The sequence below is a fragment of the Halichoerus grypus genome, chromosome 8 (assembly GCF_964656455.1).
Source record: "Halichoerus grypus chromosome 8, mHalGry1.hap1.1, whole genome shotgun sequence".
NCBI classification, from domain to species: domain Eukaryota; kingdom Metazoa; phylum Chordata; class Mammalia; order Carnivora; family Phocidae; genus Halichoerus; species Halichoerus grypus.
In genome coordinates this window covers 141,192,715-141,210,439 of record NC_135719.1, presented here as the reverse complement: position 1 = coordinate 141,210,439, position 17,725 = coordinate 141,192,715, and the positions used below count along the sequence as shown (strand labels likewise).

The following is a 17,725-nucleotide window of genomic DNA, read 5'->3' as shown; positions in this document are numbered from 1 at the left end:
GATGAAAAACCAAATGTTCTATAGCATGATACACAGGTGGCAGTTACCAAGTTTGTTTTTGACAAACAGCTATTCAGACCCTTCACACAGCACCATTTGTGCAGATAACATTTGGGCTGTAATAACCTTGCCAGTGTCCCTTCAACCCTTAGGATCCTTCCTGATAAACTACATTCTCTCATGGGACATCAAACAGTAGTTACACTGTACCGAGTCGAATATGATCCTATGGTCCTCCAAGCAATCGAAATCCTCCTTTCTCTGAGAGACAGAAATGCATATAGAGTTGCAAAGAATCAAGAATGGCTACGGGGATGAGTGAATGACGGTGGCTCAAATGTATAACCTTTGAAAATGTCAATGAAATGTATGTTTTTCCTATAGCGGATATATATGAACATAATATTTCTATGTGTAAATACACATACAGATATAAGTACTATGTATAGATCTAGTCATATTGGCTCTCTGGGGAAAAGTGCATATTCAGGTAACATGATACCTCTTACTGGACCAAAAGTTAATGGGATCAAAAGTCATCTGCCCATATTAAGATCGAAAGAATTGCTAGGTCAGGGGCTCAAACGCCTGAGCACCTGGGGTAAGACCCTTCAAGTTTGCAAATCCTAAATATAGCACTCTGGTCCAGTTAGAGACACTGCATTCTTTACCTTGTCCACCTGGGATAGACACTTGCACACAGCCCTTCCACGTCAGAAGTACCCACCTGGTGTCTGTTCGGGTGTCCCACCGAGAGCTGGAGCAGACTGCTCATGCCTGGTCAACCTCATAGCTTAAAAATCAACAACAACTCTATTTAAATAAGCATTAAAAACAACTTGAGCCTAGAAAATACACTCAGTGCTAACTCATTGGATAGTAGGGGCAGGTTTAAGTTTAGTTTTCCTCCTTGTAAGTAACATGGCACAAAAGATGTTTGCATCACAAAAGCTTTGTGGTTTTTATGTGAATCTCAAGAACATCCTTCAGTGTTACTTCAATTCTTAATCTTCAAAATTGTCATGTGAATCAATTAACAAGAAGGAACAATAAGTAAACTTGATATCCCAAAGTGGCTGGTTAAGTTATAAAAGAGCTGGGAAATTCATAGAAATGGTAATTTATTTAATCTAGATATTGGTTTCTAAGATCTGATTCAGTCTTCCCTGGGGCCTAGGCTCCTACAGGTTATTCTTAAATGGCCACCTGCTATAATCTTTGCTCCCTGAAAAACTGAGCTATTGATTGCTTGAAGGGCTTTCATTGACTTCTTCCAAAGTTCACAATACCACATTTTCATTGCTTATCATAAAATAGGGAAAAATGCGATTTAAAAAAATCAAATCATATTTGTGATTAAAAATGATTATGTTATATTAAGACTGTCTTTTAATAAATGTCAATGAAAAAAGCAAAACTTTCCACTTCCAACAGGATAAGAAGTATGTTTTAGGGTGTTATGTTATGAATTTCACAGCAGTTATTTAAAAATTAAATCACTAGATAAATTTTACAAAAGTTAGTATCATATTTAAATATACTCATTCACTAGTATGGTGATTTAGTTATGAATTTTTAATTATTTGTCATTCATGAGCCATTGCTAATCATTAGAGTTCATTTAGTCATCTGGTAATTTAGGGAAAATTGTGTTCTCTTTCAAAGTGCAATACAAAGAAAGACCTTTACAAAACAAGTATATATGGTCTTTTTTAAAATTGGCGATGAAGTTTATGTTTATTTATAAATTATCCGGTGAAGCTGCACAGAAATTCAACTTCTCCTCAGCCTGGTTTTTCCTTTTCAAAAGCAACCATTATTTTTGGTTTGTCTGGGAGCTTGTTTGGCTGTCTCCATCGTACATGAAAAGCAAATGCACTCCAAACTTCCACTCTACCACCTCAGCTGCCATGGGTCTGACCTGTCCCAGTCTTCTTCAGGAAGCTCTTAGGTTACAAGGTTGGTGGTGCACACCTTCCTATCCTAGGACTCGGGAGCAGATGCTGCTTCTACGTTTCTGGCCAAGCATCAGTGGATTTGCTGCCTTCTGCATTGCAAAACAATCTATTGCTGGACCAAGGCTTTGCTTCACCCACAAACTGGAAAAAGCCCCCCCAGAGCACTGACATTCTTGGGGTGACCCTCTAGGGAATGTGAAGCCCAAACCTACTGAAGGAGCTCAGTTGGCTAAATATGCTACTCTCTATGAACATTCAACAAGACAAGGCAGCCTCAGAAAGACATTAAACAGATTTAAAGGAAGGAGGGAAGAAGATACTCAACGAATTTTGGAGGTCAAGGTCTCAGGGAGGGAGAGTGCCCTCTTGGATTCCACGGGCCCCTTCACGCTGTCTCTCAGAGAACGCACACTCTTCTGGCGGTTCCTTGCAAAACGAGCCCTCTTGATCTTCCACAGTGCTGCGTCACTGAGGTTAGCGACATTGGTCCTTACAGCAGTGATAGCTTTGCAAAAGGAATCAGACATTATTTTCTTTAATGGACTATGTAGCACAGCGAGTTTGAAATAATCCATCTGTGCATATTTTCAGGATTAAAATACATCTTTCGTGGACACATGAATCATTCACCTCTCATTCATGGTGAGTCTTATATAAAAAGTTGTGACTACTGCCTATCATGACTATTGCCTATGATTTTTCTGCTTAGACTGTAAGATTACAGGTCTAATTTTTTTTATTATCACTGAATACATAGTTGAGTGACCCACTTTTCCCATCTATTTAGAGCTGTAGGTCATAAGCATGCAAGTATGAATTTGCAAGGTGCAGATATATCTCACAAAATTGCTCACAAACACTGTAAACATGAGAACTGAATCATATTTAAGGAACACACAGTCACAAATGGTTATCATAGGTCCTCAAGGAAATGTGAAGAGTTTTGCTTTTGGAATGCCAGAAACTAGTTGATCTATGGATTACTACAGAGTTACTCAATAAATATTTAATAAACTGAGTTCATGAAGTCAGAGCATCCTTCATAATGGGAAATTAAGCTACATGTAGAGTATGGTCTGCCTAGCAGATAGTTTAAAGCAAGTTCTTTGTTTTGCTTACTTGTAGGAAAAGGAAATTCTTTGTTACAATCCAAATGTAGCTGAGCTTCCAAAGAAAGTGTCTCAAATCTGTTGACAAAGAACTCCCAGCTCAAGGCAGGAATATCTTGCTTAAGAAAATGCAGGAGTAAAAGTTTGCTCAGTATTGTGGGTCTGTCTTTAACCACAGTATCGAACTGGAAATCGAGACAGAGACACAGACCCTGGGGCAAAGGGGGGAAGAAAGTTTATTCAGAAGTAAACATCTAAGTTACTTCAAAGCAAATACACTAAGCAAAGTCAGTGAAACAAGACAAAACCTCCTCAATCCATACATATAATGTAGAAGAATCCAATTGAAATCTTCTTTGATTGCAAGTCTGGTAGAAATAAAATGCAGGAGAGGAACTTCTCCCAATTGTACAATATATCTTGAATTTTAGTTCAGAAATCTAAACTAAAATGTATGTTATTGGTTTTCAGATGCATTCATTAATAACCACTTAATCCAAATGCTCTCAAACCAAGTTTCTTTTTTCAACGTCTGTAGTTTCTATTAAAAGAAGCATACTTCCAAAGCTACATTTTAGAATACACGATATGGTTTTCTAATTCCCTTTCAATGCTAAATGCCATGGTTCTAAAAGAAAATAAACTCATTTTGTCTTCTTGGAATGTGAGTGGCACACAGAATCTTAAAAAATTAAGTTGGACTAGATTGAGCATCCATTTCTCCATTATATGACTCTGCTTACCATTCCCCCTTTCCTAAACTGAATGAAACTTAAAAACCATAATTCATCCAAGCATTCTATCAACTCATTCAATTCTCCTCTACTGAGGTCCTCCTACATCCCAGGCCCTGGGCTGGAAGACTACCTAGTCTTCTTAAGACCAACAGAGAAGGAGCATCCAGAAGACAATTGGGAATTTTTATAAGGGAGGGTGTAGGTCCACAGTTAGGATAACCACTGAATTTCTCAGATCCTGCACTTTCTTCTTGGTCTCTTTTACAGGAAGCAGTGAATAGACACAGATACAATTAAGAACGTGGACTTCGTTATGACTCAGAACCTGAGTCTGCTCCGCCATGTACTAGCCACGTGACCCTGGGAAAGTCACCTACCCTTTCCAACCCTTGGCTTCTCTATCTGTAAAATGGGAACCCACAAGGTTATCATGGGGATTAAATGAGACAATGGATGATGAGACACTTAATACACTGTCCTGGACAGGCAGTATCTGCTTGACAAATTTTAGCTCTTGCCATTATTATTAGTTTTAACTATAATGATATAGTAATAAACAGGGTGCCAATGTGGGAAATCAGGAGATCAGTACTTTGGAGGTTCTAGCCTCTCGGTTCTTCCACTAACTCACTCTGTGTCCTTTGGAGAGTCACATTATCTCTCCGAGACTTGGTTTCTTCAATTATAAAATAAAGGTGCCAAATAAAATAAATAAGCAACTCTCTCTAGGTCTCATATTTCATGTTCCTTTGACTTTCATTTTGGTAGGCATATTTGCCTTCTCAGGTCTTGCTTTGATTTATACTATAATTCATCACAGAGATGATTTCTCTTAGTATCTAGCCTCTAATGACAAAAGCTCCCAGCCTAGGAGCCAGCTAAATAGTATAAGATAAACCAGCCTAGTTCAAAAATCTGCCACACAGAAAGAGTTACACAATTACTGTCTCTGTCAAAAGTGGTATCACCATATGGACAAAGACTGCAAAGAAAGTACTAAGAAATAAAAACAAGAGGTCTTTAATAAGGTGTGTTTCTGGATGTTTTTCCCCATTTAAAAGTTCCCACTGTTCTTGCTATCCTCATCATCAGTACTGTATGTGTTTAGCAGAGCAGAACACCATCCATGGAGCAGACAACACACATCGGAGGGACGTCACCTGCAATGCTGGCCTCTTTATGGTGTCAAGCAGGAGACCGGCCCTGGTAGCCACTGCTGGGTTGACGTCCTCCACAGCTGTCAGAAAGCAGCAAAAAGCATGTGCCAGGGAGTACTTCAGCAGGTGGTTTTTGGTCACTGAGTGAATATCCAAAAATCTACAAATTACAGCCACTTTTTCCACTGCAGTGTAAAAGGCAGAGGACAAAAAAACGGGACACTTATTTAGACAAGAACTGAACCCACAAAGAAAAAGTCAACTCTGGGGCTCCCACACCCTGTTTTGAGAAACCAAAAGGAAATTCTAATGCCACCTTCTTGAATGTTCCATTTCATCTGTGTGAAAGAGACCGTTTCTACCTAGTGCAGTACTTTTCTGCTGGGCAGCCTTGATTTAACAGTGGGTTGCCTTTTTTTTTTATGTTCTTCCTCATTGTTTAATTCAAACCACACTTCAAACTATTCAAAATGCCTCCACGCTCATTTCTTTGTCCATTCCATAGGCCCTTCTGTGGACCACACAGGGAGACAGGAGGTGCCCACCAGACCTGGCTTTAGATTCTGGACCCCCCTACTGCACTCTTAGTATGTCATGATGTGAAGTGACAACAAACAGACTTCCTAGGGCTAGGGCAGCCACATATTTTTTATATGCAATAGGTGCATGCTTACTTGATAGGAATTCTTTTTTTATTAAATTTTTTTTAAAGATTTTATTTATTTGAGAGAGAGAGCAAGCGAGAGAAAGAGCACAAGCATGGGAATGGGTGGAGGGAGAGAGAGAAGCAGACTCCCCACCAAGCAGGGAGCCCAATGTAGGGCTCAATCCCAGGACCTTGAGATCATGACCTGAGCCAAAAGCAGATTCTTAACTGACTGAGCCACCCAGGCATCCCATAATTAAATTTTTTAAAAAGATTTTACTTATTTATTTGACAGAGAGTGAATGAGAGAGAGAAAGAGCACGAGCAGGGAGAAGGGCAGAGGGAAGAGCAGACTCCCTGCTGAGCAGGGAGCCCAACTCAGGGCTGGATCCCAGGACCCTGGGATTATGACCTGAGCCGAAAGCAGATGCTTAACTGACTGAACCACCTAGGTGTCGCTAATTAAGTTTTTTATTTTAATTCCAGTATAGTTAACATGCAGTGTTATATTAGATTCATGTGTATAATATAGTGATTCAACAATTCCATACATTACTCAGTGTTCATCATGGCAGGTGTGCACATTAATCCCCATCACCTATTTCATCCATCCCCCAACCAACTCTGTAAGTCAGTCAGAGACGGATTTGTAATTATTCTGCAAATCTATGTTAAATGATTCCAGGTACTCTTAAAACATGGCTTTATAAAAAGTTAAAGTAGCTAGTGAAGTAATACAGTGCCATGAAAATAAAACATTTCAGTACTTCGCTTAAGCTATTCCAGCAACCTAGAATATTCTTTCCGTTCCTCTCTGCTTATTGATGTTCTGTCATCCTTAAAGAATCTGCTGCTGAAATTCTACCTGTTCTGTAAAAGTCTACTCTGACCTAGAGTGGCCCTTCGGTCCCATGAACTCCTGCAAAAATACTACTCATTTACATCCTGTTCATTTACGTAAGACATTTGTATGCTCATATATAGCTATATGACATATCTTCTTTTGTGGTCTTGAATTATATTTATAGTTTTAATTTCTTAACCTCCTACATGTTCATATTTGGTTTCATCAATTAAATGAGTATCTTCTTGAGAGCAGGCATCTGCTCTTATACTTCCTTTTATTGGTCCCATAGTGCCTAGTACATATACTATTTCACTTATTTTCACTTATTCACCAATTCACTTATTTTAAAAATATATACTTAAAAATACATTTATAGATATTTAAAATATATACTTAAGATATATATGTATACATACACAAATATATATATGTATATGTACATATACATATAGGTATACACACACACGTATATACATATACATATATACATATGTGTGTGTATGTATGTGTGTGTGTGTGTGTGTATATATATATATATATATATATATATATATGTATATAAAACTAAGAAACTACCCTAGATACTTGAAGGAGGATGAAGTAAGTGGAAAAATGAATTGTTATGGACTCCGTGTTTGTGTTCCTCTCCCCCCCACAAAATCCGTATGTTGAAGCCCTAACCCCCATTGTGATGGCATTCAGAGGTGGGGCCTTTGGGAGATAATTAGGTTTAAATGAAGTCATGAGGTAGGACCCCCATGATGGGATTTGTATCCTTATAAGAAGAGGAAGGGAACCAGAGCTCTCTAACTTTCTCTCTGCCATGTGGGGACACAGAGAGGAAGCAGTCATCTACAAGACAGAAAGAACGCCCTCACTAAGGAACCATATGTTCCTGGCACCTTGATCTCAGACTTCCCAGCATCCAGAACTGTGAAAAAATAAATGTCTGTTGTTTAAGCCCCCCAGCCTGTGGTATTCTGTTACAACCTGAGCAACCTACGCACACTAATATATGAATCATCCCCAAGTCTTGGCTTAAAAGTCAAGTCGACTAAAGAAATAAGACAGGTACGGCTATAACTGAAACATAATCTAAAGAGCTACAGATATCACTGATGAGGTGCAAATAAAATGCCAAGGAGACCAAGGGACAAAGAAATAATTTTCCACTGAGGGAACCAAAAAGGTGGAACTCACTGGTGGCACTGGAAGGCGGATCGGGTGGAGGTGGTCTGTGAATGGACCTTGAAGCAAAGAGGATTTCAGATGGAGAGCAGAGTGGCCAAGACAAGGGTGAGGGAAGCAGGAAGCAACGGGAAAGTTGCGAAGGAATGTCAGAAAGAAGAGCGGGAAATGAGGCTGCAAACACTCGCAGTTAGACCTGGAGAGGCTTTGACTATCTGTGTAAGGACTTTGAACTTTATTCTCCATGCTTTTTTGAATGGAAAAGTGACATCATCAGAATGGGATTCAGAAAAATCTAATCCTTAAACTGGAATGAAAGAGCATAAATATTCATCTGCTTTATTTGTGTTTAAATAGTTGTAAAATGTTGCTAATACCAGGTGGCCCAGGGCCAGGAAATGTTACTCTAATTGTCTGCAATATCAGTTGTTATCCTATAAACCAGCCCCAGGAGTTCCTGGGGCATTAAAAAGTAAGAACTCTTTGAGGTGGCCACATATTAGTGAATGTGTAGTAGTTAACTGACGTAATGGAACTTCCATTTCTTTGCCAAATTTTGGAGACTTTGAAACACACAGAACCATTCTGATAAGGCACACCATGGCATTGAGGGCCCTGCTTGCTGCTCCCAAGAATGAGAGTCCTAGCAGATTGGGGTGACAGTGAAGGCAGCCGATGTGAGGCTAAGAGAACATGTCCAGGTTCCTTCCTTACCATATTCCTCTGAGAACTTGCCATTCTAAGCACCAGGAAATCATACCAATCATGGCCCCAGACTTCATCCCTGATACTTCAGTGGAAAGGGGCTAACAGCAGATTCTCAAACTTCACTGAATTACCTGGATACCTTGTTAAAAACGTCCATTTCTGGCCTTACCCCCTAAGATTCTAATTCAGTAGGTCTAGGAATGGGGCCCAACCATCTGCATGTTTAAGGAACATTCCCAGTTACTTTGATACAAGTAACCTATTGTATCATGTCGTATTATATATTATATTGACTACATAATATCTGTATCATGTTGACTGTATAATTTATCATTCAAGCCAGGATCCATTTGGGAGTAAACAAGCGGACAATTAATAAATACACCTGGACAACAGGCATAAACTAGGACTATCCTAGGCAAACCTGAACAGGGTCATCCTACCTGAGGACCACTCAGCAAAATACTATTATAAAGGAAGCTCAGTTAAGTCGAACCACTAAAGAACACCATCAAGGAAGGCAGTACTCTTTAAAAAGAAAGGAGGAGGGCCACCTGGGTGGCTCAGTTGGCTGAGTGTCCAACTCTTGATTTTGGCTCAGGTCATGATCTCAGGGTCATGAGATCAAGCCTTGCATCAGGCTCTGTGCTCAGGTAAGAGTCTGCTTGAGATTCTCTCTCTCCCTCCCCGTGTCTCCCCACTTGCGTGCATGCTCTCCCTCTCTCCCTCTAAATGAATAAATAAATACATAAATAAAATCTTTAAAAGAAAATTTAAAAAGAAAGGAGGGTCAACAAGAGACGTCATGACTGGACATCTGGTTTACCTTGTGACCCCCCCAGAGAATTTTTAAGCTAATACAGAGGTACCTGCTTCAAACCTCATCTTCCAGTCTTTGCTGTTGAAATTGCCATTTATGATTGTCCAGAAGATGTCAGCACCATGAGGAAGTGACAAAGCATGGAGAAGCAGAGGAACCGCCAATGAAGATAGTTGGGAGAACTCGGATTTGACGACTCTCCACAGGCTGAGGGAGCAGTAAGCAAAGTGGTTACAGTTACGATAACTGTTCTAGAAAACAAACACAATTACCTCAGTTTATGGGAAATGTAGTTAACAGGCAGCTGGTAAGGATGCTTTTGGTGAAATTACAGTCATCCGCTTCTGATAAACCTTTCCTAAATCTGTTCTGTTCATTTTTTTTAAAGAAATTACTTTTATGTAACAGCATAGAAAAACAACACTTAATACTACACTTTAACATAAAAAATAAAAATTATATATTAGAAATTCCCATATATAAATGAGCAATGACTTAAAAATATACAAAATTGATATTAGTTCTGTTAAGATGGTGGGGTGAAGAGTGATTTTTTTTAAAATTTTCTTTTAGTGAATATCTGGAGAGCTTTGCCTGCCCAGCAGCCTTTCCTCTTTATTCTAGCAAAGAACAACTCTATTTCTATTAAGAACAGCCTCTCCACCAACTAGCAGGGCTGTCAGTCAAGGTCCTCCCCTTCCTTATCGTAAGAGTGAACACAAAACCCAGGCTGATCAAGGTAGTTGACGGAAGCAAACCGCACACAGCACTGCTAGAAAACCGCCCCGGTGACAAAAAAGCCTGGATTTCACCAGTCCCCTATGGCTTTCCCATTTCTCTACAACAGCCTTGTTTGAAATCAGGAAGAAATCAGGAAGATAGTGTCCTTTTCCCCAGATCCCTACATTGTTCATCATGGCTTTTGTGTCAGAGTGGTACTTTGAGGAAAAACCTGGGCTATGTAGCCCAAAGGCTGAGCCAGAGATCCCACAGCACCAGTAATCCCTTTGGCCTTGGTAAATGTCCTAGAGAGACTGCGTTTGTTTGTTTGCTTGTTTGTTTGTTTGTTTGTTTGTTTAGAGAGTGGGGGGAAGGGCAGAGGGACAGAGAGAGAGAATGTCAAGCAGGCTCTATGCTCAATGAGGAGCCAGACTCGGGCCTCAATCTCAAGACCCTGAGATCATGACCTGAGCCAAAATCAAGAGTTGGACACTCAACCAACTCAGCCACCCTGGCACCCCCTGTAGAGGCTGCTTTAACAACAAAAGTTGGGAGTCCCACTCCCACGGAATGAACAGAGCTTCTGCCTAACTCCCAGCCCTACTCCTTCATGGTTTTTGCCTGGACTTGGTCATCCATCTGTTCAGATCAGTCCTACTCTGCCCCACATCCAGGTCAGCCAGGTCTACCCTTCCACCAGCTCCTCCCGTTCCACCTGTAGAATTCCCATTTTATCATGAGGAAACTTCTGGAGACTCTCCACTTTTCCCATTCTATGCTTCTGTACTGGGTTGAACAGTGTCCCCATCCAAAATATTCCCAATCGTGACTAAGACTTCTTTTCCCTCCTTTCCATACTCTTCTCCCAAACATCAATCCTCTTCTGATTTCATTTGCCTCCCATGTTAGACTGGATCTCAGAGTCAACCATTTCCTCACTCCAAAATTTCTCATCCCCCTGACTTCCACCATAATCAAATCACAAATCCCTACTCCTGAATAAACCCACATTGCCCCTCCACTCTCAGACCCCAGAACAACTTGGTCCTACTAATTCCTACTAACTTGGTCCACCACAAACTGGTACTAGCTAAGTTCAGCTTGATGCTGAAGCTGGCCATTCTTCGATTACTTCTTGTCGACACCCTACTGCTTTCCTCCGTGAGCTTATTCCATACTTTTTTCCATGTTCCTTGAGCTCCCAACCTAATCTCTATCCTCCTACCTCTCAGGAAAAGACATCAGGACACACTACTCTTAAGGTTCAGTAATGAGCTCCCCTTGACACTTCATTTCTCTTTTCCCCAAAATATATCTCCTTTCAAAGAAAAGAGCATCCTTCCTCTCTTCCACCCACCCTTCGTTCTTGATCACATATTCTTGCCTTCTAGGACCTGGTTCTACCAGCTACTCCCCTTTCTCTGATCCCTTGCACTGACCATAAATATTTTCAGATCTTTATCCTAAAAATCCTTGACATCCACTCCCTTTCCCCTCTAAATATCTGATCTCTCCCTTACTTTTCTAATAAACTTCTCAGAAGAAAGTTCTGTGTTATACCTTGACATTCCCAAAGCCCTTGCAACATGCTCTTTGCACTCCCTTAAATGTGGGTGGTCCCTAAGGGTCTCTCTTTCTCCATACTCATGCTATTAAAGTACAACTCTGACCCTGTTTATTGTTTCAAGATCTTCCATAGGTCTCCAAACATCATTAAGTGAAGTCCCTCTCTTTGAGGCCCTTTACACTTGGGCCCCAACCTACTTCTCTAACTTCATTTTCCATTACTCCCCCTAAGATCATCCCACGCAGCAAAAAATAAAACCTTGGTGTCACCTAAGTATGCCCTACTTACTTCTTGTCCCTCCCTTCTAACTCTGCCATCTTTACTCTTGACATTCTCACTTTCAACAAAATGTTCTGCCCATCTCAAATGTCCACCTGTTAAAATTTTATCATCCTCTCAATGCTCATCCCAATGGTATCTGCTCCTGAGACCTTCTCTAGTAATCCAGAAATGACCTCTCCCACCTCCGAACTATACAAAACAGTCATCCATCACACATCCCTCGGATTGACAATGACTCACGTATACACAGGGTGACCAAGTATCTTAGTTTATCCAAGATCTTGGTCTACATTATACTAATTATTTGAGGTTATTATGAAGATCACCCCTTCTTCACTCTCAAAAGTTAACAATGTGAAGAATAAATTATGTGGTCACCTTCCGTATAAATAGCATTCACCCCCTTCCAAACTAGATTGCAAATTCCCAAAGTGCCTAGAATAATAACATATATAGCAAATAATATCTGTTTAATGAATGAATGAACAAAGGAACAAAATGAGTGAAAAGACAGATAGAGCCTCAAGTCGGTTTTGTCACCAAGTTAACCTAAGCCAACCTCTTCTTTCTTCTCATCACCTCATTCTCTTACATTTAAACGAGGATAATATTTTTCTGACTTACTTCTAGGAAGACTCTAACAGTTATTTTAAGTCATTGTCTTCTCAGGAAGAAAAACTCTATATAAATCCAGGGCAATATTTTATTATTTTTCTCAAAATACTTCAGCAGTCTTTAAAAATACTTTATCAGACAAAAATGTGGAGAGATTTTTGATGTCTATTAGCAGTTTTATTTCAAGTAAGAAATTGAGTAAGTCTTTCATATTAATATTGTACTAGATGATACTATGTAAATAGTGACTTAGTACCTGTTGACATTTTCCTAGGGGACACTATACTCTTAAGCCACCCAACAACTGATGACCAAATAATCCTTATTTTGCTTTTACTATTTCTACAGTGTCTAGCAAAGAAAATTACTATTCCTCACGTTGACATACTTAAACATTAGACTCAGTAAAAGAAATAAAAGTTATTCCCATAGGCGATTCGGCTGTCCTGGCTAAGAGAAATGGCCCAAATGAGTTGGTAAATCTTGTCCTAACTTCGATTTTCACAGCTAAAGCCTAAAATATAAACAACAACAACAGCAACAAAAATCTGCTAGGAAGACATACCTTGCAATCAACATATGATCCTGAATGTAGGCTAAAAATTGAGGATGGTCTTTTCTAGCAATGTATAAACACTCTCCATGTAGACAGAGAATCTTCAGGCAATTGAGCATATTAAAAAGAATGTCTGGCTCTTCAAACTTCGCCATTTCCTACGCAAAGAACCACATGGTTACTACTGAGTTAATCTAAAATAGCAATGCTACCACATCAAACACTTAAATATCTCAAAAAATATACCTGGAAAATGGTGTATATTAGTCTCAAAGTTACTGGAAGCTGTTGGTAGCAAAACTTTCTCTCAGTGTCATTCTTTATTGCTGGGGAGAAATAATTACATGAAGGTTAGCATAGTTCCTCCTTTTTCCCACCACTCATGACCTGATCAAGACCATAAAACCAAGAGGACTGAAAATAAATATATGATATATTAAAAGGTATTTTGTGTAATGTTTTTATTTGCTCTCCAAGGTGGCATATAGCCCTTCTATGATGCCCATGCAGGAAACCTTCTAGATTCAGGGCTCTCAAATTCCATGTAGCCCACCATATATATTCAGATGTCCTTGGCTCCCTGAAGCAAACCCTATGCTCCCAAGGGCAGCGAGTTCTGCTGCCACCTGGAGGGGCCTGGCACCCGGCTAGGTACGCCTTCCTTACTGAAAGGGAGAGAAGAAGGTTTTAAGGAGAAGTATTCAAGTTGTATTAGCACCTAAGGAGAAATTTACCCCATGGACTCATGCCAAAGGGAGTACCTGAAAGAAGTTAGGCATATTCAAATCAGAACAATTACTCGGCTTTAATCTTCTTGTGAGTCTCTCTAATACCTTTTCCCCTACAGGTGGGATGGCAGTATATGGTACCTGAGGCACGCTAGAGAAAAGAATTCACAAGTTAGCCAGATGTAGACACTAGTGTAAAACGTTTTCAAATCACCATTCTAAGTTTTGGCAATCCCTGGAACCAGAGACGGAACCAGAGACGATGGGAGTCAAACTCTCTTGGTGTATATATTAAACAGTTCATTGGTGATCTTCCGCTTTCATGTATTTTAAACACTTGTTACCAGCCCTCGAATCTATTTTTTCTAGTGTGAGGGTTTTAAAAGTATTTTTAGTGGAGGATATATCTGACAGCTATCAAGAAATAGGTACCAGGCCACAAAATGCAGAAACAGGAAATAGTCTGAAAGGAAGGAGGAATCACAGAACACGTGTCGATTGAACACGTTTGCTCTGACAGAGGAGTTCAAGACCATGGCCTGAAGGCCCACAGAGCAGAAGCAGGACTGGGCTCAGAGCAGCAGGGAAGGCTGGTCTTGGAGGAAAATTAAGGGAGGCTTCCCTGAGGAGACAATTTATAACTGTGACCTGCAAGACAGTGGGGAATAAAAGCAGTAAAGTAGACCAGACGCTGTGACAGGAGCCCGAAGAAGTGTTTGAGGGAGACGAACAGAACAAACGTTTAAGCAAGAAAAAGAGTCATTCATAAAAAGAAATTGCTTAATTTTAACCATTGTTCATATAAAATGTTATGAATAAATAAAAGAAGAAGAAGATAGCAGGAAGGGAAAAATGAAGGGGGGGAAATTGGAGGGGGAGACGAACCATGAGAGACTATGGACTCTGAGAAACAAACAGAGGGTTCTAGAGGGGAGAGGGGTGGGGGGATGGGTTATCCTGGTGATGGGTGTTAAAGAGGGCACATTCTGCGTGGAGCACTGGGGGTTATACGCAAACAATGAATCATGGAACACTACATCAAAAACTAATGATGTAATGTATGGTGATTAGCATAACACAATAAAAAAAAGAATTAAATAAATAAATAAAGTGCCAGTTAAGTGATTTGTGCACCATGTTGGGTTTAAAAGATATATTTGTATACAAAGAGTACAGGTTATTGGATCCTAAGTGACATCCTTGCGTCCTTTAGGCATTAATGCCTGACAGAAAGAAGCCCTAGGCCCGGGTCTCAGGACACCCGGGTTCTAGTCTCAATCCTGGATTGATATCTGGATTTCTAATTCCCAGATCTCTGCCCCAGATATACCCAGAATTGGGGGTGGTGGGTGGAGCTCATTCATTCTGTGTTTCAACTCCTCAGACGATCCTGATGCTCCATCAGGGCCGCACGTAAGCCTAAAGCATAAATTAGGAATGAGGACTACAAGCTGTATGACCACGGGCACGTTTCACCCACCTGGGATGTATTTTCCTCATCTGCAAAGTGAGAAGGCTGAATTAGATCAGCAGGTTTCCAAGTTTTTTCCTATGGACGATTTTGTTTAAAGAAACTCACTTAGAACTCCAACGTATGAAATAGAGCAGGTCAGCACACTCAGGGTAAAGCAGGGTGGGCAGCCTGGGCTGCTCATTAGGACTTGCCCCTGTCTCCCCACCATTTGCCACTCCAAATAAGGAAGGTCCAAAGGAAACAACATAGAATGTGTACAACTCCAAGGACATGCTGAGAACCAATGAAATAGGTCATCTCAGGTGTTCTTTCAATTTCTAGGTTTCTGTGGTTCTAAACAGAGTGATCCGAGATATTCATACTCAGCTGATCATGTGTACAATTCATGCAGAAGCAGTTAGTTCTGACCAAGCATTTCATACTAATGAGACTAATGTCTTATTCAGACCTTGGTCTGAATGAGACACCCCCAGGGCTATAACGGACCTCACACAAAAGTCACTTAACAATGTTTGCTGTTCCCTGAAGGAATGACAGAAAGCCCATGATTCCCAAACTTTGGTTCTGGGGGTGGGCCACCTGGTTCAGGGTAGTGGAAGCAGGAAGATGAAAAATGAGTCATATTTACTCCAGGTCCTGTACAAATTCCCAAAGTGCCACAGTGCAGATCTGGAAATCAAGCCTTCCCCAAGGCACATGGGGTCACATGTCAAATTCCCTAAACTCCTTCAGACCGTGAAGAGCTGGAGTATGATTCCAAGCCTGCCTGCCATTCTGCAGTCCCCAATTAGCCCGCACATAGCCTGCAAGCAAACTAGAAAGAGGCCATCCTTCCTCTAGCTCTGTGCGAAGCCAACCAGCCTCGGAGCACAAAGTGTGCAGCTATACACAGTGAGCCTGTCCAGAGTCCTGGTCAAGCCCCTGGGCCACAGAAGCTGCATGAGCTCAAGTTCCATCGGCTCTATCCCAAAACACTCTGCCATGGCCAAATGCCCTAAGTGGCTGTCGAGAGTGAAAGCACCCTCCGCTCAGTCATCCAGCCTTGGTTCATAGCTGCTTCTCCACGAGAACCTGCTACACCGTAAGTAGGAAGGTACTGCTCACATGGTGGGTTCTGTTGATAAGAAGTTTGAATTTTAACACCTGCTGCCAAGAAAGCAGCTTGGTGACCTTTGCTCTACTAGAAACACATCCTGGATCTGTTCACTTCATGACCTGAGAGGAAATGGTTCATTTGCACCAGTCTCCACTAGAGAAGCCAAGCCTAAACTTGCCTAAGTCGACAGTAATCTTAAAAAAACAGGGTTCTGAACATCAGAACTGTGCTAACTGGGGTATGCCAGAGTTCACCTACCAGCATGTTCCGTGGGCTCGGTGCAATCGCCTGGGTTCTCCCCATGCTTGGATGCTGGATTCTCCTCCTCCTCACCTTCAGGGCCTATAATAAACTCTGGTCTGGAAGAAAGGAGGCTATCCTCAAGGCTGTCTGTGGGCTCCTGAAACAAAGAGAACAAGCAGCCAGGTGAGCAGCCCACTGGGGATGTAAAGAATGGTTTTGCTCAGTTCCACAAAGATCCATTGAGTACCTGCTGTGTCCCAGCCCTGTGCTGAGCCCCGAAGGACAAAGACACCTGCCTCAGAAGAAATGTGAGCTCACTTCCATAATAATTAAAGGGACTTTGGATCAGCTGTTACTAAAACAATTTCATTCCCTTGAAATAAATATGGAAAAATCTCAAAAACATTAAATCGTCCTAGGCCCACTTTCCCTGTGATCATGTCCCACTCACCAAGTGATTCCAATCCGTGCACATTTTGTTCAGTAACAGTACTTAACTGGCAGGGAATAATACGGGGTTCACAGCAATAACTTAAGATACACACACTGGTAGTCCTGGAGACATCAAATTTTTAGGAGCAAGAAATCGCTATAACATGCGTTAAAGAAAGCTAGGTATGGCAAGCCAAGTGTCCCTCAACACATGAACAGAGAGACAAAATGTGTTACATACATGCAGTAAAACATGAGTCAGCCTTACAAAGGAAGGAAGGCTGACACCTGCTATGTGAGTGAACCTTTAGGACATGGTGCTAAGTGAAACAAGCCAGTCATAAAAAGGACAATTATTGCATGATTCCAGATATATGAGGTCACTACTGTAGACAAATTCAAAGATGCCGAAAGTAGAATGGAGCTGTCCAGCAGCTCAGGGGAGGGGGGAACCAAGAGGTTCTTGTTTAGTGGGTATAGAATTTCAGTTTTGCAAGATGATAAAGTTCTGGAGATGGGCTGCACCACATGACTATACTAAACACGATACATTTATGGACAATACATGTCAGATATAATACATATGTATAAAACCAGCCGCAGAAATAGGTGAAATTGGGAAGCACTGGTTATGGCTGCCATTTAAAATATCCATCTCCAGTTAAGCTCCAATTCCAGCCTTTTTCTTTCCTTCAAGTACCACTTCAAATATCCTCTTCTAAAAATCATACTCTTTTAGCTAACACTTTAGCCAGTACACGTTTTTTTCAAGAATTATTTGACAGCCAGCTCAACACTGATGGAGTGCCAGAGGGACACCCACAAGAAAACCAGAGCTTAGC

At 40.9% G+C, this 17,725-nt stretch overlaps 1 protein-coding gene across 13 annotated transcripts in view; it reads right to left on the bottom strand.

Moving 5' to 3' along the window:
* Positions 1-17,725, bottom strand: part of UNC79 (unc-79 subunit of NALCN channel complex) — a 239,798-nt gene that overhangs the window by 94,603 nt on the left and 127,470 nt on the right. For 9 of the 13 annotated variants that reach the window (XM_036071607.2, XM_078054135.1, XM_036071606.2 and 6 more), the window contains 8 exons: positions 16,467-16,608; positions 13,157-13,236; positions 12,920-13,068; positions 9,220-9,377; positions 4,965-5,146; positions 3,078-3,279; positions 2,284-2,463; positions 728-793 (listed from right to left, as the gene is read on the bottom strand). In XM_036071607.2, coding sequence (XP_035927500.1) covers positions 728-793; positions 2,284-2,463; positions 3,078-3,279; positions 4,965-5,146; positions 9,220-9,377; positions 12,920-13,068; positions 13,157-13,236; positions 16,467-16,608 — 1,159 coding nt within the window. The remainder of the gene's footprint in view (positions 1-727; positions 794-2,283; positions 2,464-3,077; positions 3,280-4,964; positions 5,147-9,219; positions 9,378-12,919; positions 13,069-13,156; positions 13,237-16,466; positions 16,609-17,725) is intronic. The other 4 variants (XM_078054134.1, XM_078054139.1, XM_036071594.2 and 1 more) reach the window with 1 other exon arrangement.